The sequence below is a fragment of the Doryrhamphus excisus genome, chromosome 21, assembly GCF_030265055.1.
Source record: "Doryrhamphus excisus isolate RoL2022-K1 chromosome 21, RoL_Dexc_1.0, whole genome shotgun sequence".
Lineage (NCBI taxonomy): Eukaryota > Metazoa > Chordata > Actinopteri > Syngnathiformes > Syngnathidae > Doryrhamphus > Doryrhamphus excisus.
The window spans coordinates 2,382,020-2,401,394 of NC_080486.1; the positions used below are offsets into that span (position 1 = coordinate 2,382,020).

Genomic DNA, 19,375 nt, shown 5'->3' on the forward strand with positions numbered 1-19,375 from the left:
CACTTGTTTTATGTTTCACTTTCTTTTTTTCTTCTCTGTCAAACACAAAGTAACCATCGTAAATAGATGGCGGTAGTAAAAAAAAAAGAATGAAAGAAAAAAAAAAGTAAGTCTGGATGATTTATCCCAAGCAGGGCAGACGGTAGATGAAAGAAAAAGAAAAAAAACATACCAATTTCAGAGAGAAGAGCGTGAAAGTAACTGTTGTTTATTTCTCTGCAGATTCATCCCACAGATGCATCATCCCTCCGCATCCTGCCACGTTTGACAGCATTTGGAGCTTTCTCTCCCTGGTGCATCTTCACTCAACTAACATGCCTGACAAATGTACAATGTTGGGAATGAGGGGAGGGAAAGGGAGGGGAGGGAAAGGCTTGCTTGGGACCACACACACACACACACACACACACCACATCTGGAAAGGATGAAGCAGCCATGGAACGCTGATGAATTCAGATAAACGACTGAAACCAGAGAATACCTTTAACGTCGAGCGATTCGTCAAGGAAAAAAAAATGGATCAGAATCAGGTTCTTTCAAAGCATTTTCAAGTTGAACTCTAAAGGTGCTTTGCCTTGTCTTTACCGTACACGTTTTTAGATGGACTCCATCTTTTATTTCTCCAATCTATGTCTGGGCATTAGGAGTCATTTTTGTTCATGGCATATAGCATTGTGGTTTGTTTATTTATTTCATAACACATCAAGAGAAGACTGGAAAGAATGTTTTGAATAAAGAAATGTTTACTGATGTTGTCGGGATTCTGTCACTCTGGAATGTAGACTTTTGTTGTGTCCAGTCCACATCTGGAAGCAGGAATCATCGCTTGTAAAGAAAAAATAACCTACATCATGACTTCAAAATGTTCAAATATTATTTTTTTTTATCTGCCATGTTCCTGTTTCTTTATGCAAAACCACGTTTCTGAATTGTAGCCGATTGTGTGTTGGGATCTTGTGTGTAGTTGAGTCTTTAGGTACTGTAGTAACGCTAAGCTAATGAGACTAATGTTAGTGATGCCTTTATATGTCAATGTAAGGGCTCCATGATTGGAATTGTGGTTGTAATTTAGTTGCATAATTTATTTTTTACTTTTACATTTATTAGTAATAGTAGTGCAGGTAGTATTACAACAGCTGTGCCAAACTTTTCTACTGATGGCCGCATACAAATCAAAGGGGGCCCACTTAAATATTTTTTTTAATTTTGTGAAATGCTAAATTCATACAGATGAGGTTTTGTGATACTTTAGTATTTAACATTGTACCTTTTTACTATATTTTGTCCCATGTATACCTCTTTTTTATTTATTTTTTGTGTGTGTGCAGGATACCCCAATCAGCTTTATTCATTTTTAAAATATTTCTTAAGTTTATTTTGTTTTTTATTACAATTAAAATATTTCAATAATTAAAGCGAATATTTTTATAATTTTTATTAAATAAATATATTGATTTAATTCTAAGAAATAATTGTTCTGTTTTTGACTACCAAAACCATTTTCTTGTCTTTAATGGCGCCCGTTCTCATTGAACTGCAACCCCCATGAGTCGTAGTTCATGACGTCATTAGGATGCGCCTCAGTTTTGACACACTTCCACTGTCGCGCTTTTAATGCAACTAGTAAATTAGTGTGTTTAAAACGTCCTTGTTGGATTAAAACGTTTACATGTAAGATACTATCAGTTACATTAATGCGACTGGGGGTAAAATAATGGCGTATACGCAGATATTAAAAGTGCTGAATCGGAGTTTAAAGCCAAAAGCCGCCACGCAGACGTGTCGACTGGCAGGTAGCTTGTTGATCCGCACACTCAGGACACAGACAGCCGTGACGACGCTGACCTTCAATGCCAGGTTCCAAGCTCCTGCGTCTTACTTCCACGCTTGTAGCTGTTTTCTACAGCCACGCAAATACATCCATATCGACTACAGAGCGAGGAATAAAAGCGAGGAGAAGTCGCTTTCCAAACACCAGAGAGGGAGCCCCCAGCCATCAGCTGCACGCAAAGGTAAACAAAACAAAATTTGGAATAAATCCTCATTTTAATTCAGCCTCACCCTTATAGGTTCTACAAATACAACATCTAATTCCGTTATTAATGTATTAAATATTATTATTATTATTTTAGGTATGTTCATTGAATCTACAGTAAGGACAACTATATGGTTACCAAATAAGGGTGTATACCAATAAATGTGAATCATATTCCAACTTATTATACATTTTTTATTTTTTTTTCAGTGAAAGAAGCCGGCAGAGATTTCACCTACTTGATAGTCGTACTCATCGGGCTTGGAGTGACAGGTGACTGCAACCAGTTGATAGGAGATACTGTCACACAAACTCGTTCTTAGTGATTCTTTATGTTGCAGGTGGGCTTCTGTATGTGGTCTTCCAGGAACTCTTTTCTTCCTCCAGTCCGAATAAAGTCTACGGGAAAGCTTTTGACAAAGTCCGACTACACCCTGAGGTACTAAAGATCCTGTCCTTTTTTTTTTCTCCACGGGGTTTTACATCACAAAAGTTCATTTTATTGAATAAAATACAGGTAATTGGCGCATTCGGAGAGCCAATTAAGTGTTACGGCGAGACGACCCGTCGAGGAAGAAGGCAGCAAGTCAGGTTGGGGGTTTGATTGTGGATTTGATTATTCGTACACAAGATGTGGTTCGTCTAATTGCATTGTTTTTCCACTGTAGTCATTTAGAGTACCTGAAGGAGGGATTAAAGCACATGAGGCTGAAGTTTTACATTGAAGGATCAGAACCAGGTCTCAAAGGCACTGTGCACTCTGAGTCCAAAGAGGTTGGTAATGCTTCTGTGGTCCACATCAAAATATGAAGTATATAATATCTACATGCACCGTTATGTCATTTTGCAGAATCCTGAAACAGGAAAATATGAGTTCCGGTACATATTTGTTGACATCGACACCTACCCAAGGCGGACCATCATTGTGGAAGATAACCGATAATAATAACTAAAAGATACAATCCAATCAGGGAATCGTTAGCTAACAATTGATAGTGTGTTGTATGTGTTGTAAATGTGGTGAAAAAGCCAAGGATACAAATATAATTGAGTTAAAAACGTTTCCATTAAAAAGCAATAACTGTCAAATAATGAATCGTTCTTTTGCATTTTATTCCATCAGTTTTGTACCGTACAGTAAGTTATCTTCCATGTCTTTGGAATGGTTGTTATCCATAGTGACCACTAGATGTCACCAAAGAGTCAAATATGGAAAATCCAATGGTCTCCTTTAAATTCATTTAATCAATTGAATCGTTTTTAGAATATGGGTGAAACTAAATTAAATTCTTCTGAGAATGAATCCATCGACTGAAAATGTCATATGCTACTATTCCAATAGCCATTTAATGCTTACAATGTGCTCTTTGTCCAGTCACCCTTGCGGCGCATTTTAGTGCCTCGTAAATATGATACAAAATATCTTTTTAAATAGTTTTCGACAAAGTGTCTATTTTCCTTCATATTAATTTTTTTAAGGAATTCGGTGAGCTAATGAAGTGTTACCGTGTTGCATGTGATTACGCGTGTCCGTTTTCAAATGAAGCTGACTTCTGGATTTCACGCTCGATTCTGTTTCGGAACGGATCCTCATCCGAACGATGATCCCTGAAGGCAACAGCTGCGAGCCACGCCCACTTTGGAAGGGAGCGTTCCTGTTAGCAAAGAGGAGATGGTTGCAATAGCATATCACGTTATGTTAGCTCAAGCCACAATGGTGGTTTGTTCATTATTCGGTGTTTTGTTTTAACTAAACACACTTTTGCTAGTAAGTAGTGTTTTATCTCGGACCACAGCGGAAAGGAAAGCACACTGCATGGTAAGGCAAGCACAGAGGCTTCTTGTTGTTACTGTTTGTGGCCTGCTTTCATGGTAGCTTAAATTAGCTTCGGCTGCTTCCCTGGAATTACACACCGCAGAAGACACAACAGTTGTGGTGGAAAAAGATAAAAAGAGACAATGACCCACCCCGGCAGCCAACTAACCTGAAAACCACGGCGCTGCTATCAAGTAAGTCCACCATGTTTGTTTTGGGCAAAACTTTTGGTAGGTAGCTAGCTTAGCATATTAGCCCGCTGTCCCCAACAGCTGTTTTACATTGTGCGAACGCAAAATATCGACCCTATTGCTCTTTTGCCTCATAAATAGTTATATCTATTTGATACCGTTAGCATTTAGATGCGTAGTTCCGTGCTTCTAGACTGTGCGACAAAACGCGCGGCTTATTCGAGAAGGATCGGTTATGTTTGCGTCCAGAATCTATCACTATTGTAACTAATTAAAGTAATTATGCCTTTGACAGATGTGCATGTATGCGGATTTTTTGTTACAAGAACATCTGACAGGAAAAGAGGGGTCTATCAGCATTCATGTGCAATTCCTGAGGATTCCTGAAATTCCAATTTGCTGATTTTTCTCTGTCATGTTTCATTCAGGGATCGAAGTTGCTCCCCGGTTATGAGAGTGAATGAACCCACATCAAAATGGAACTGTACTGGTATATGTGAGTACCACTTGAGAACCTTTTGTGCATCTGGTAACAGTTGAGGTACAGTGTTGACTCTGTTTGACAGCGTGGTCATCGTCTTCATCATCATCAAGATCTTCTTCTACGTGTGCTGGTACCGCTCGAGACAGAGACAGTTGGCGGCGTACCTGAGCAACCCCCGCAATGCCCAGATCGTCATCGTGGGAGGGAGGGCCTACCTTCATCAGATGTGCGAGAGACAGAGTGTAAGTGGGTGACGGGTTACACGTTTGCGGAGGGGATGTTTGCCTAATCACACACACGCCGAACCGCATTTCCCTCTTTTGGCGACGCTGCACTTCTGCTTTGCATGTACACTCATCCACCGCAACTTTAGGAACGCCTCCGAATGTCAGTTTTCAGTTTGCATCAGAGTGTGGGATGAGACTCAGCACCTCCTAATAAGAGGTCATGGTTCTCATTTCGGAAAAAGGTAGAGTACCCCCACCGAGTATGGGATCGAGTATCTCGGGGTCTTGTTAGGTAGGCGCATGACGTCGCTGTAGCGGACCGTCGGGATGAAAAGAGAGCTGAATTTACCGTTCCATCTATGTTCCTACACTCACCTATGGTCATGAGTTTTGGGTCGTGAACGAGATCGCCGATACAAATTGGACATCGAAAGAAAATTAAAAAAAAATATTTTTAATATTTTTAATAATCTAAAATAAATATATCACCATATTTGCCACATTACATGTAATTCTAGTTGAAAAACGTAAACAGATTCATTTGGTAGTTTAAGACCCTTTTATTTGCTATATTTTAAGAGTAATTGTCTCTCCACAGACCAGAGTTCAATCCCTTCATCTCTGTGTGGAGTTTGCATGTTCTCCCCGTGCATGCGTGGGTTTTCTCCGCGGACTCCGGTTTCCTCCCACATTCCAAAAACATGCTAGGTTAATTTAGCGACTCCAAATTGTCCATAGGTATGAATGTGAGTGTGAATGGTTGTTTGTCTATATGTGCCCTGTGATTGGCTGGATGGCCACCAGTCCAGGGTGTACCCCACCTCTCGCCCCGAAGACAGCTGGGATAGGCTCCAGCACCACCCCGCGACCCTTGAAAATGAATGTCTCTCGACACATGACTTTATCTGAGGAATGCCAGAGAGCAGCGAGAGCCTGGCGTCATGCGCGTGACTCATTGAAGTCATTTCCTGTTTGTCTTAACCTCGGCCAGCTTGCTTGTCATCGCACGAATTGCATCTAACGGTCCCGGCCTGCGATGTGTTTAACATTCTTTGACGCATACTCAGCACAGCCGCCTTTTTTGACACTATAACGGGATGCCTGCGTAGCCATGTTTGTACTCCGTTGTGAGTACAAATTTACACACAAAGTGTTTAAAGAACATCCAGTATTACTAAAAAAAAAAAAAAAAAAGAAGACGTGTGCAGTAAAACCTGTCGTGGTAATCCCCCTGTCATCTGTGTACGGACTTTGTTTTCCTGCCCCCACCACCCCCTCCCCCTCCCCACAGCAAGCTTCACTGTGGCCGAGCTGGTACGGCGTGCAGGAGGACCTGTCGGTAGAAGAGCCCTCCACAGCGCTGCCACCTGCTCCGTCCTTCTCCCAGCTGGACATGCCACCGCCGTATGATGCAGTCTCTGGAGGTAGCACACATAATAATATAATATATTATATATAATATATAGCGTGCCCTTGACATAGCCAACAAAAATAAAATCCAAATATAAGGCGTTCTGGAGACGCATTCAAAGACGTTGAGATGATAGGTAGTGTTCTGCACCTCGCTTTCTTGTTTGCATTGGGGTCTTACACACAGCTGCAGATATCTGCTGGAGAGGAAGAGCGCGCCATGTTGAGTTAAAAGATTGAGGGGCGATGGTGGGTCCCGCAGCCAAACCGGTTGATTGGCACCGGGTATTCGTGACACCAGACCACATCGTATTTGTTTTTAGTTGGTATCCATGGCTGATGAATGACGATGCATTCACTGACAAATATAAGATGGTATTTTTGTCTTGAATTTTGTACATACAGTGAAATGTCAGCCACATATCTCCAAAAACTCTTTTTTTTTCTCCATTTTTCATCTTTACTCGGCTTTCTTTTCAGAGGACGATCTGAAGCCCCCCCCCTACAGCGAGTGCGCCGACGGCGGCGAGCCCATCGCTCCTCATCCCTCCCACGACACGCCCCTCATCTCTGAGGGAAGGGGCCCCGTCGGCGTCAGCGAGGCCCCGCCCCCTTACTCGCAGTCACCCCCGCTCCAATCCCGCAACAGACAGGACGGCTCCTCCGAGAGCCGCCCGGAGCCACACTCCGAGAACAGGTCCGTCTAGTCCAGTTCCCCGATGCCGGGTTGCCTTTTCCCAGATACTGCCTTCCTACGGACAAACCTCAGCGATTGTTGCCGGGCCTTGAGACGCCAGTGTGCCGCTCCCCCCCCCCCCCTCTTCCCCCAACCTCTTCGACTTTTTTGAGTCATCTGATGAGTTTGCCGATAAAAGATGAACTCAGCAAGCCCGTGTGCCTCAGAACTTTGCCCAGCAGCTGGCGTCAGCGTGACAGCCCTGACGTCAGCGGAGCTCCAGCACAGGCAGGCGACGTTTAAGCCTTTTCTCGGAACGAAAACACGCTTCCAAGTGTAGCATTAGTGTAGCGCATTACACGCCTCTCGGAACAGCGTTTGATGGAATTAGGAAAACACGAGCCCCTTTTTAGTCACAGTCACGCTCTTCTTTTGGTCGCAGCGACACCAAAATGAATTGAAAGGAAGCTGTAATTAGATCCAAGACTCCTAATTTACACCTCGTTTGCCTTTATACACCACCATGCTGGATCACTTTCCGCTATAAAGGTCCCATGTATGCCATTTGTCAGCCATTTTGAATGCATAGCAAAGTTACAGCTTTTATTTTAAGATGTGTAGTGAAGCATGTTTATTAATTTTATTTTAAGAAGCTATCCTCGCTATGCTCTCAAGTGTTGCGCGTATACACGGAGTGAGTTCCTCAAGCTCGTTAGGAGCGTTTTCCTTCATGACATCACGAAAACCCGTTTGAGCGCCTCTAAAAAAAAACACGTCTAGGGACACGTGACTGGTATTTTGCATAATGGGGGACATGTTAATAAGCAAGGCAGCGGTGCCCAGCTTCTATAACTTAACAACACAACTAAAAACAACAAACGAGCAGTAATTTTACAAGAATAAAGTCAAAATATTTTGAGAAAAAAAATAGAAATTTTCATATTATTTCCAAAATAATTATTTTTGAAATTTATTATAATATGAAAAACAAAACAAAGTTGTAATATTTTGAAAATGAGGTTGGGAACTGTTATGAGAATAATGCCAAAATATGCGAATAAAGTCAGCATTACAAGAGGAAAGTTAAAAACAACACCAAAGTTCATACAAACGATGCGTTTAAGGACCGTCGAAAAAAAGTGCTTGGCAATATATCACATATCACATCCATCATGGCGGCGTATGAAGGCAAATAGCCACAAATGTTCCAATACTACCCGTACAGCTCATTTAATAAGTGTTTCATATCGCTACCGGTCCAAAGTGATATACCAAGGCGTTCCTCTAGAGGGGGCTAACTTGCCAATGTATTGACTTACCCAAAGCAGCGCCCCCTGCAGTTTGAATCTATTTATTTCAGCTGTGATTAGTGGCCAAAGTCTGGCGTATTGTTGAAGGTTGTGTGCCAATAATGGGGTGGTGGGATGGTTCACCAGCATAGCGGCTTCATTCCTTCCTTGTTATATCTTTCAGGGCTTTTTTTTTTTCTAATTTCATTTCATTATCGCAAAAAGAAAAACGCCTAAAAAAAAAACAGTTTGCAGCTTTTTATAATATCCATTGAGTTACCACGAGCGGGTCAGTTGAGTTAGTGTTCTTATTATGACTGTGCTTTTTATTTGGTTGCTGCATTTCAAACAAGAAGAAGGTCCTACTGTTTTGTTTATTTTAGCCTTTCAGTGTAAATGTCGGATGGGGTCCCAGTATGAATGGTTTCCAGCGGTTATGATAAAATGATGACTGTTGTATTGTGATGACAAATCATTCAGCAAAAAATGAAAAAGGTGCAAAATGTAGCTTTGAATGAGAAACACGATTGTCCTCGACTGTCCACTTTGGTAACTTTATGTTCATTCCCTAAATGGCTAACAGTGGGGGTCTCTTCAGGTTGTAGCTTTGTGACTTATGGGGTGGCTTTTTTATCTTTTTTTTGGGGGGGGGGGATGCATCTTCTGTATTAAATTGTCCTTCATAATACTCTTATTTGTTGAGGCTGCGTATTTACAGTGTAAATGTACACCAAAGATTCACCTGTGTTTTTTGTTTTACAGCAGTGGTGTCCAAGGTGCGGTCCGGGGCCTTGAGAAAATATAACATCACAAGAACACGTAAAAAACGTAAAATTTTACAACAACAAAGACGAAAATATCATAAGAAAATGTCATAATTGAGGAAAATTGCATAGTTGATATTAAAGTAGGAGTAGTACCATCAAATCAATACACACAAAGAAAAGTAATATTTTTGTATTTCGAGCAAAGCTAACCTGTTTTACTAGCTTCTAAATACAACTTTTAACACTAATAGAGCGCTGTAGACATTAAATAACACCCCTATAGTCACTATTTACACTCATATTACCCAATCTGGTAGAAAATAAGACAAAAGCATTGTGAGAGTTCTGTTTCTTTGCTGACACCTAGTGGCCAGTGTAGAATACTGCATATGTACAGTGTCTTTAAATGTGTATTGTGAATGTCTTATTTGTATTTGTGTTCATTTAGTCATTTTTATTCACGGTAAAAAAAAACGGCAGCGGAGTGCTAACAAAATGTTAGCATAAACGTTTACGCTGATGCTTTCCCATTTTAAATTTTTAATGTAAATTGACTGTACATTTTACTTTAAATCAAATATTACTGTAAAAATGACAGCATTACTGCTGTTTTATTTACAGTAGTTTAAAATGCTTAATTTGGGCAAATAATATACACATTTTGCATAAATTTGCATATTTTTCAACAAATAACAGGCTGTATTTAATCCTAAAACGATAATCTTATTATATATTTATAATAATAAATATATTTGTATATATTTAGTATTTTAACCTGAACAGACTATGGACCTCTGTTGGCTCGTTTACTGTATTTAGTGTCATTCATCTGTGCTCCACTAGAGGGCAGTGTTGCTCCAATGATGGTGATTACATGCGGAAGTACCATCTTTTATGTCAGGGAGAAACGTTTAGGACTTTAAGGCTGCTTTTTTTAGGGCAGGGGGGCAAACATGAGGACAAAGCAGGTAAGGACACTTCAGTATCCAGTGGGTGATTCCATTGATGGGCTCAAACTTCATCCATCATCAAAGGAAAGGAGCAGACGAGAGAAGCAATGCAGCTGTGGTAATTGGTAATTGGTCTCCGGTGTGTGTTAATTGGTAATTGGTCTCAGGTGTGTCTCCTCCCTCCTCACTCTTTTCTCCTTCCTCCTCCAGCCTCCAGCAGGACCTGCAAGGACGAGGAGCCAACAGTAGAGAGCAGCAAAGCCAAATAAAAGACACGAAGGAGCGTGGAAGGTGACTATTCATATTTTTATAATCGTTAATAACACATGTACTTGTTATAGTTGACTTTGTTTCATTTATTTATGTACTTTTCTGGTAGCCATTTTGTATTAGCATTTTCAGGCTAGTGCCTGGGTTATGCGTCTGTATATGTTATTTTTATATTTTATTTGTATATTATTTATTTATATAGTCATTTAATTTTTATGTCTATATTTATTTATATTATATACTTCATATTTTACCTTATTTATTTAGATATTGACATTTTTATATTTATTTTTTTATTTTTATGTATGTATTTTTACAGTCATTTTTATTAATGTTTTAATAATTAATAATTTGTGGTTTTTATTGTGTTTTTTGTTTACACAATAATTGCAATATATGTATGTATTGTGTGTTAGCTGTATACACATATTTACATATAATAATGTTTGTTTATTTATCTACTTTTCTGGTAGCATTTTATATTAGCATTTTCAGGCTAGTGCCCGGGTTATGCGTCTGGATATGTTATTTTTATATTTTATTTGTATATTATTTATTTATATGGTCATTTAATTTTTATGTCTATATTTATTTATATTATATACTTACTTTATTTTTTTAGATATTGACATTTTTATATTTATTTTTTATTTTTATGTATGTATTTTTATAGTCATTTTTATACATCTTTTGTGTTTTTTTTGTTTACACAATATGTGCAATATATGTATATATTGTGTATTGGATGTATACACATATTTACATATAATAATGTGTGTATTACCATATTAGCTCGTGTATGTATATTTTTATTTATATACGTTTTATGTATTTGTTGTTTTTGTCTGTTGTGGCCACCTGCTGTGCACGTCCAATGGCTTTTTTTTTTTTTTTCTCGCTTTATTTCCCAAATTCAGTTTGCTGGAGCCAAATGAAAGTCGGCGTCGGGCGTGCATGACAAACACCAGCATGTTGCTGATTCCTCTGCCAACTGGCTGATTAGCTGGACTTCCAACGGCAGCTGGTCATCGTCTGCAGGTTGGATTTCCTCCTTGATTGCTTTTATCTTGTGACTTGTTCATATCGGGACGAGCGAATGATGTGTTTTGCTCTCTTTTCATTCTGTGAGTCAGAGAAAATTGCCATGTTTGGCAGAACGGGATAGATTCCCCCCCCCTTGAAAGCAGACATCCATGATGGTGTCCAAAGAATAACATGCGGGTTCACCACAGGCATGTGTTAAGCACAAAGTAGCAAAGTGCTTCATTTCTCATTTGTATTCCCCGCCTGGTATCGCAGGCGTTTTATTCTGACCTTGAAATGACATGTTTTTTTTTTTTTTTTTTACGAGAGATGGACACTTTCTCAGCCCAGGAGTCAACTTGTTTTTGCTCCAAAATGGAAAGTTGTCTTTCCGGGCAAGTGAGTCTGTGACTTTCCATCCTCTGGCGGCTTCATCTTAAGGATGAAAGGTGAAAATTAGAAAGCGCGGTCCTCCCGGAGCACCTGTCAGTCGTCACGGCGGCGGCCTGTGGAGGAACTCATCCATCTATGCCATGACTCCTCTGTCAGCTCCAAAAACACTTTGGGGGGGGGGGGGGGGGGTACGCTATCAAGTCAGAATTAAGAAATATTCAGCAAAATAAGACAATTTATCATTTCAACCCCATATTTAATGCTAATTTAAGCTAATATTACTTTTTTTTTAATAATAAGCATAAAAATAACTAAATGGACTAAAATCCAATATGATGATATGTCATAGTCTACACTGGTCACTAGGTGTCACTAATGTTGGCTGAGACACACAAGCACCAGACTTTTAATGCTTTTATTGCCTTAACACAGGCTACTATACACGCCAAGCTAAAACTCAACTCTGAACCCCCGACATCACTTCCTGCCCCACCCCCCTCCACGTACACAAGTCTTATTTATGTCATGTATGTCTTATTATGTCTACTATATTTGGTCATATGAGTGTAAACGTGACTATAGGGGTGTTATATCATGTCTAGAGGGCTCTAATATTAAACAAATTTATTTAGAATGTCATAAACAGGTTTCTATGCACTATAAAAATATATTTCTATGAATAAAATCACCAATTAAAAAAATCAGAAGTTTAATAAAACTAAAATAAAGTAAAAAAAAATCCTGAAAAGCGTTACACAGTGTAGCAAATGTAAATAAATTGATACAAATATTTAGATTTTGCCATGATTTTAGGCAACCAAAAAATATATCTATTCTGTGTGTTGAATTACATCTACATGTATGTAATTCAACATGGATAAATACAACAATATAAGACATAAAGCAGCAAAAATCAAACAGATATTTGTGAAAATAAACACATTGCTTATTTTTTAAATAAATGTTTTAAATTAATTAATTTTTGTAAATGGATAAAATAGTTTTTGAGATTTTCAGGAAAAAAATAACAATTAAAAAATTAATAAAAAGTTCCAAAAATGTTGAATTTGAAGAGCAGTAAAGACCAGAATTGTGTTGCTGAAAAAGAGCCAGCAGCCATCTTGTCGCCATTTATCAACCCTTGTGTAGATTCACGTGAGAATGGACTCCTCACGTCGCCAAGGAGGCTCCTGGAGCTTCTTCAGAGGTTCTTTCACGAGTGTTGACAGCCCGTCTGACCCTGTTCTCATCGCCTGTGCAGAATTCCGCTTGATGTGCCAAGATGGCTACCACGGAGACTCCACGTGGACTTTGTTAGACGGAACGTAGTCTCACTTGACAGACCTACAGCTGGACCTCGTGTGTGGCTGCAGCCGCTCCAAGATGAGCTGTGGGATCAAGGTGTGTTTTCACATCGGCTCGCCATCAGTGTAATTGGAGAGGATGAGTCCACTCCTACGCTGCCTTGCTTTATGTTCGTCAGGACGCCATGGATGCCAGGGATTGCGTCCAATAAGACATGAGATGAATAAAGAATATGTAAACAATATTCAATAATATACACTATATCCCCCATGCTCTTATTATGGTTTTTAGAGTGCAGCACATTTCATCACTCATTCAGCGCGAGTAAAGCCAGATTTACCCACGCTTGGAGGTGTTTACACTTGCTAGGGTGAAGGACACTTAAGTCTTTCTATAGCCTCTTTTACAAAGCTCCTTTGGGGACTGGAATGCATCCTTTTCTTGTAACCAATGCCTGTCCTCTCTCTTACAGGAAAATCTGAAATATTCCACCTCCATTGTCGGCAAAAGGATCATAAGTTACGAAACGTAGGAGAGCGAAGGCAAACATGGCAGCACGACATGTAACAGGTATGTAAACACACCTATGTTAAGTCTAAACATGTAACTTTAGTAGTTTTTCATGAAACAAGTGCCACAAGGCATGCTGGGAAGCTGTTTTAATCCAGGTTATAATATTATGATTTTTATTTTTATTTTTTTTTTCACCTATTTCAACTTTCTTGTTGTAATTATGACTTTATTCCTATAATATTTTGGCTTTATTCTTGTACCATTATGAGTTTTTTCTGAAATGTGCAACTATATATATTTTATGATACTGAAATTACATAATTTTTCATGATAATATAAAGTTTTTTTTCTGGTGAAATTGTGACTTTTTTGTTGTTAGGGTAGGACTTTTTTTTTTTTTTTTTTAAATTTTGAATTAGGACTTTTAAAAAAATTAATTCTAATATTTTGACTTTATTTTGGCAAAATTCCACCTGTTTTTTCACATCTGCTGTTTGTTAGTTTTGCTTCATTTTCCGGTGATTTTAACCTTTTTCCTACTGAATTTATTCCCATGATATTTTGGTTTTATTGTCCCATTCGCTAACATTTAGTCTCGTTCTCGTAATACGTATTATTTTTGTTTCCTTTTTCTTGTAATTGGCTAAGGGCCAATAAAAAAAACAGCGGCGGGCTGCCAATGGCCCCCGGGCCGCACTTTAGACACACCTGACGTAAACATAAACCGTGTTTGTCCTGGCATTGAAGGAAACAACGACGCGACTTCAAGTTATGCATTTCTGTTTCCATCCAAAATAAAATGCATGACATGTTTCTTCAAAATAAAAGCCTACAGCTGTCACCCGGTTTTAGGGAAGGACCGAGGAAGCCAATAACAAGCCCATACAAACCACTTCCTTCCTGTGGGCACAGCCTTCTGATCAACTTTCCAGTTGGGTAAGTCTCAGCTTCATCTGCCCCCCACCCCCCTCGCCCCGCACCCCCCCGGCTTGGAAACAATGTGCTTTATTTCATTACACTGTAAATCCAATCTCATGCTTCACGCTCCGTAAAGGAGGAGCAGACACACGCAATGAATGGGGCGGCACGCTTGGAAATGTTGATACAAATCCCCCAATTGGCGATGCCAGTCGGTAGCTGGCGGGTGGGAATGGGGGGGCAAGGATTCCGGGCAATTAAGAAATCAATTAAGGCGCTGATGGGACCCATCAAGCCAAAGTAAAGTCGTAGTTTGACTGTAAAGCCTTTTCTCAACGCAGGGTATTGTGTAGGTGTCCCTCATGGGGGGTGGGGTTGGGGGTGGGGGGGCATGGTCAGCCCGGCAATTCTTACAAACCTATCATCACCTCTCCTCCACATCTGAATGAATAATGTCTTCATTCTTAAACACACCTATGTTTACTCTAAACATGTAACTTTAGCAGTTTTTTTTACTAAACAAGCGCCGCAAGGCATGCTGGGAAGCTGTTTTAATTCAGGTTATAATATTGTGATTTTTTTTTCACCTATTTCAACTTTCTTGTTGTAATTATGACTTTATTCCTATAATATTTTGGCTTCATTCTTGTACCATTATAAGTTTTTTTTCTGAAATGTACAACTATATACATTTTATGATACTGAAATTACATCATTTTTCCTGATAATATAATTTTTTTTTCTGGTGAAATTTTTCTCAACGCAGGGTATTGTGTAGGTGTCCCTCATGAAAGTGTGTGTGTGTGTGGGGGGGGGGGGGGGTTATGGTCAGACCAGCCATTCTTACAAACCTTTCATCACCTCTCCTCCACATCTGAATGAATAATGTCTTCATTCTTAAACACACCTATGATTACTCTAAACATGTAACTTTAGCAGTTTTTTTTTTTTACTAAACAAGCGCCGCAAGGCATGCTGGGAAGCTGTTTTAATCCAGGTTATAATATTATGATTTTTTGTTGTTGTTTTTTTTCCACCTATTTCAACTTTCTTGTTGTAATTATGACTTTATTCTTATAATATTTTGGCTTCATTCTTGTACCATTATAAGTTTTTTTCTGAAATGTACAACTATGATACTGAAATTACTGAAATACTGAAAGTGTGTGAGGGGGAGGGGGGGCATGGTCAGCCCGGCAATTCTTACAAACCTTTCATCACCTCTCCTCCACATCTGAATGAATAATGTCTTCATTCTTTGAATCTGCAGACACTCATGTTTATTAGCATCAAATATCGGCGTGCATTCCAAGCAGCCGCTGCTTTAAAAAAACCTTAAAAACACCTCAAATTATATACAATTACTGTGTAGTTGTACAGAATTAGTAAATATAATAAAAAAAAAACAGCTCAGCCTGGGCGCCTGGATGGATCCCAGAACATCCCAAGTCTGTTCCTGAAGGTCAAATATTTCAGTCATACTGTCAACTTTGATCAAAAATGATTCATGCGACTCCTCTTTCACGGTTGCCAGATGGACGGCGGAGAGCCGCTCACTTTTACCTCAGTCACGCTTTTGGAGAATCCCTCAAATCTCCTTAATCCAGATGAATAAGAGTCGGGCGTCGTGGATGTTAAACACTCAGCCAATGAGAGCGTCTGGAATATAAGACGACACGTATTGCGACAAAAATGCCAAGTGGCGGCTTCCGACAAAAAGAGCGATATTTCTTAGTTTGATGCCGTTGAAAAGCTTCCCCACTCCAGGGGGGTCATGGGGGCGGAGCTGAACAAAAAGGGAATGCTTTGGAAGGAAGACGTGGATAAAAGAGCAGAAAATGACAGCCATCTTGGAAGTCAATAGGGAGCAAGATGAGGGCGACCAAATCAAAGCCGGCAGACAACTTGGGAGGCCGTCATCCGCACGGCAGGTTCTGTGGGAATTGCCCCAGGCCAGGTAGACCTACGATACCCCCCCCCCTCCACAAGCCCCCAAAACCTGCATAATGGTTCAGCCACGTCTGCTGTCACCCGAGTCCGACTGTAAGGCCGCACTAACCCAGGGGATTTATGGACAATGTCATGCTAAAGCTAGCAAAGGTCAGCAAACATCTCAGCATCCATCCATCTTCTTAGCCCAGACTCCTGTCTCCTTGCCGACTTCATCCAGATCCTCCTGGCTGATCCCCAGGCGTTCCCAGGCCAGTCGAGACAGTCTCTCCATCCTGGTCGGATGCACCCTGAGCGACTTCCAGGGAAGCATCCTGACCAGATGCCCGAGCCACTGGTGAGGGTGAAGGAATCAAACATCTGTGAAGGCGTGGCTCATGGCTCATGGCTGACGACCCTGAATAAGACGCTATGAGGTGGGCCCACCTGTCCTCGCGACTTCCGTGGATCTCTGCCATGACGGCACCTCTCCAGGGCTCTGATGTGTGTGTGTGAGTGACTGGCAGAAAAGCTCTGATTCGCTTGGGGAGAAGACATTTAGCACTACCAGTCAGGTTGCATCGATGTTAGTATAATCAATTCCACTGTTTTTTTTTTTTTACTATTATTAGAGCCCTCTGGACATGAAATAACACCCCTATAGTCACCTTTACTCTTCTATTACCCAACATAAAATAAGACACACTTTAAACGCTTTAAAGTGGGCGTGGTCAAGGGTCCAGAGTGTTACGGTCGCAACAGTCGCGTTGCATCGATACATCTCTAACCCTAAACCTAAATGTTAGTATAACCAATTCCACTGCTTTTTTTACTATTATTAGAGCCCTCTGGACATGAAATAACACCCCTATATTCACCTTTACACTTCTATTACTCAATATAGTAGACGTAATAACAGGAAATAAGATTCATGCTGGTGCGTGTTGCTATTATTATGTTTCGTCACGGTAGTGGTGGTGGGGGGGGGGGGCAGGAAGTGACATCGTGGGTTCAGAGTTGAGTAAACTTAGTGTGGGTTACAGTCGCCGCAGTAGCCCGTGTTTGGGATTGTTGTGCCTGTTTTGCGATCATTCAAACCCGCAGTAAAAGTCTGGTGCTTGTGTGTCTCACCCAACATTACAGATAACGTTACTGACACCTAGTGGCCAGTGTAGAATACTACATATGATTTTACATGTACCTCGCCTCTGATAGAAAATGGATGTTTTGACTAACAATAGGCCGTATTAAACCACAAAACATGAAAGTATGACTTATTATTATTATTATTATTCATCTATTTTTGCACCTTTAGCATCCAACATAAATGATACTTTCTTCCTCTTGTTCCACTTTTTGCTTTCAGAGGCTCTTTACTTCACACGAGCCGCCTCCATTTACACGTCCAGAACAACCCTGATGGAAGCCTCGGGATATTCGCTTTCATCTTATCCAACGACAGACCCCCCCCTCCCGCGTATTGGAAAAGTGGGAATGGGACTTCGGGAGGTCACGTTCAAAGCCAACGCAAAGCCGACTACTGTAAGTACACGCCGCGTCTACTCGGATGAAGACATAAACAGAGGCGCCATCTTGTAACCTCCATGCGGGGAAGCAGCGCTAATTGAAATGAATGAACGTGTACGTTGTCGTACTCGAGTGCCCCCCCTGCACCCCCCCCCCCCCCCCCCCCCCCGTTCTTGTCAACCTGTGAGAAATCTTCAGCGGCTGAATGAAGAAGCGTGTACATGATGGATGCGTGTATTTCCAAAGCTTTCTAATGAGTTCCGCTGCCATATTGCAGCTTCATTACTGAGAATAATAAGAAATGATAACACCCCACTAGTTGGGGGGGGGGGGGTAGTTATCCTTTCATACTCTTTTCTCTTGTTGGGGTGATTCCAGATTTTTTTCTACTTCATGAAAATTGTCTATTTTTTTTATGCTATTCATAATTTTTCATCATTTCCCCCCCCCCCCCCCCCCCCCCAACTCCAAAAGGGCTTTGTCGGTAATGCTGAAAAGATAAAAAGCATAAACACAATAGTCTGAGCGGCTTTATTCCACTAAATGATGACTTTATTCTCATACAATTACAATACAATTTTTATTGGAATAATTCCACAAAATTCCCTTAAACACACAAGTCTTTCCCCTAAATCATATTACTTCATTCTGGTGAAAATGTGGGTTATTTTTTGTAATGATGTAGGTTTGTCTTTATCTTATCTTTGGGGGGGGGCAATATTCAACCTTGATTTGCTGTTATTCTCCCCATGGTAATTTAAATAAAAATACAACTATATTCCTTTTAATAATGCCATTTTTTTAATTTGCACTTAGATCATTTTTTGTGTAAATACATTTAAATAAGTTTAAATTAAATACGTTTTAACCAGAATAATTAGACTATATTCTCTTAAAAATACAGCCTTTTAATATTATTAATTACATTTTTATAAAATTACAAAAAAAACACTTTTTTGACAATTTTTTCTATTATTTATTAAAATTAATTACTTTTACATGCAATATTAAATATGTAATGTAATGCTATTTGTGTAAAAAAACTCATACTATTACGTTATTAAATAAAAATACAACACAATACTCTAAAGTCTATTATCATAAATTATAAAAAATATTAAAACATATTTTTTAGTTGATTTATATTTGGAAATGCTATCACTATACACTTATATACTATACTATAAAATAATGTCACCTTATTCATGTAACATTACATTTTTTTACATTAATTTTTTTTTGCAATATGGTGAATTTAATTTGATAAAATACTTTTTTCCTCATATTTATGTATTATTCATATTTAAATATTATTATTAAATATTAAATTATTAAATATTATTCATATTTTTTTCTCGCTAACATTTTTCTCGTAAAATTCCCGCTCCATGGTGACGCTTTACATTTTTCCTTGTTGACATTCTAAACATAGACTTGCATGTTTGTAGCTGGCTTGCCGTTTTGTACCAAACGCCCCCACGTGAGCCCCATATTTGTAGCATGCGTCGTCACTTAGCGGTGTAGACCATACGTGATGGCAAGGCGTGGATGCCGGTGAGGTCACCCTGTACAGCCTGACTACATCCTACTTTCCTTCATTCAGGAAAAAAAGGATGCTTTAATGCCCCCCCGATGCTGTGCTAAAATCCACA

At 39.7% G+C, this 19,375-nt stretch overlaps 4 protein-coding genes across 11 annotated transcripts in view; all 4 read left to right on the forward strand.

Annotated features, from left to right (window-relative positions):
- The window catches only part of neto1l (neuropilin (NRP) and tolloid (TLL)-like 1, like), a 63,159-nt gene extending 61,771 nt beyond the window's left edge, over nt 1–1,388 (forward strand). Inside the window, exon 11 of one of the 2 annotated variants that reach the window (XM_058060792.1) lies at nt 223–1,388. In XM_058060792.1, coding sequence (XP_057916775.1) covers nt 223–428 — 206 coding nt within the window. In that variant the 3' untranslated portion in view covers nt 429–1,388. The remainder of the gene's footprint in view (nt 1–222) is intronic. The other variant, XM_058060790.1, reaches the window with a different exon arrangement.
- A 161-nt stretch (nt 1,389–1,549) lies between these two features.
- Nucleotides 1,550–3,352, forward strand: timm21 (translocase of inner mitochondrial membrane 21). The gene is made up of 6 exons (XM_058060793.1): nt 1,550–2,012; nt 2,246–2,308; nt 2,377–2,474; nt 2,553–2,626; nt 2,704–2,809; nt 2,886–3,352. Exons 1-6 carry the CDS (start codon nt 1,715–1,717, stop codon nt 2,976–2,978), a joined length of 732 nt encoding a protein of 243 aa, XP_057916776.1. The 5' UTR covers nt 1,550–1,714; the 3' UTR covers nt 2,979–3,352.
- Nucleotides 3,353–3,591: 239 nt separating this feature from the next.
- Nucleotides 3,592–8,407, forward strand: si:dkey-118j18.2 (uncharacterized). Of its 2 annotated transcripts, none has more exons than XM_058060795.1 (6): nt 3,592–3,854; nt 3,922–4,045; nt 4,471–4,538; nt 4,609–4,768; nt 6,045–6,177; nt 6,644–8,407. In XM_058060795.1, exons 3-6 carry the CDS (start codon nt 4,519–4,521, stop codon nt 6,868–6,870), a joined length of 540 nt encoding a protein of 179 aa, XP_057916778.1. In that variant the 5' UTR covers nt 3,592–3,854; nt 3,922–4,045; nt 4,471–4,518; the 3' UTR covers nt 6,871–8,407. The 2 variants fall into 2 exon arrangements, with proteins under 2 accessions (XP_057916778.1, XP_057916777.1); XM_058060794.1 differs by having other exon boundaries at nt 3,955–4,045.
- Nucleotides 8,408–8,568: 161 nt separating this feature from the next.
- The window catches only part of sema5a (sema domain, seven thrombospondin repeats (type 1 and type 1-like), transmembrane domain (TM) and short cytoplasmic domain, (semaphorin) 5A), a 157,661-nt gene continuing 146,854 nt past the window's right edge, over nt 8,569–19,375 (forward strand). For 3 of the 6 annotated variants that reach the window (XR_009120672.1, XM_058060786.1, XM_058060782.1), the window contains exons 1-7: nt 8,569–10,136; nt 11,033–11,153; nt 12,793–12,932; nt 13,309–13,406; nt 14,202–14,285; nt 16,438–16,708; nt 17,563–17,738. The gene's annotated coding sequence lies outside the window, so the exon portion shown is untranslated. Of the gene's footprint in view, nt 10,137–11,032; nt 11,154–12,792; nt 12,933–13,308; nt 13,407–14,201; nt 14,286–16,403; nt 16,709–17,562; nt 17,739–19,375 lie in introns of all 6 variants that reach the window. The other 3 variants (XM_058060785.1, XM_058060784.1, XM_058060783.1) reach the window with 3 other exon arrangements.

Bases quoted from the DNA above. Each gene is read 5' to 3' on its own strand.
- timm21 (XM_058060793.1), top strand. From the start codon at position 1,715: ATGGCGTATACGCAGATATTAAAAGTGCTGAATCGGAGTTTAAAGCCA. The intron at 2,013-2,245 runs GTAAACAAAACA...TTTTTTTTTCAG, and splicing joins GCCATCAGCTGCACGCAAAG to TGAAAGAAGCCGGCAGAGAT. The intron at 2,475-2,552 runs GTACTAAAGATC...AATAAAATACAG, and splicing joins AAGTCCGACTACACCCTGAG to GTAATTGGCGCATTCGGAGA.
- si:dkey-118j18.2 (XM_058060795.1), top strand. From the start codon at position 4,519: ATGGAACTGTACTGGTATAT. The intron at 4,539-4,608 runs GTGAGTACCACT...TCTGTTTGACAG, and splicing joins ATGGAACTGTACTGGTATAT to CGTGGTCATCGTCTTCATCA. The intron at 6,178-6,643 runs GTAGCACACATA...CTTTCTTTTCAG, and splicing joins GTATGATGCAGTCTCTGGAG to AGGACGATCTGAAGCCCCCC.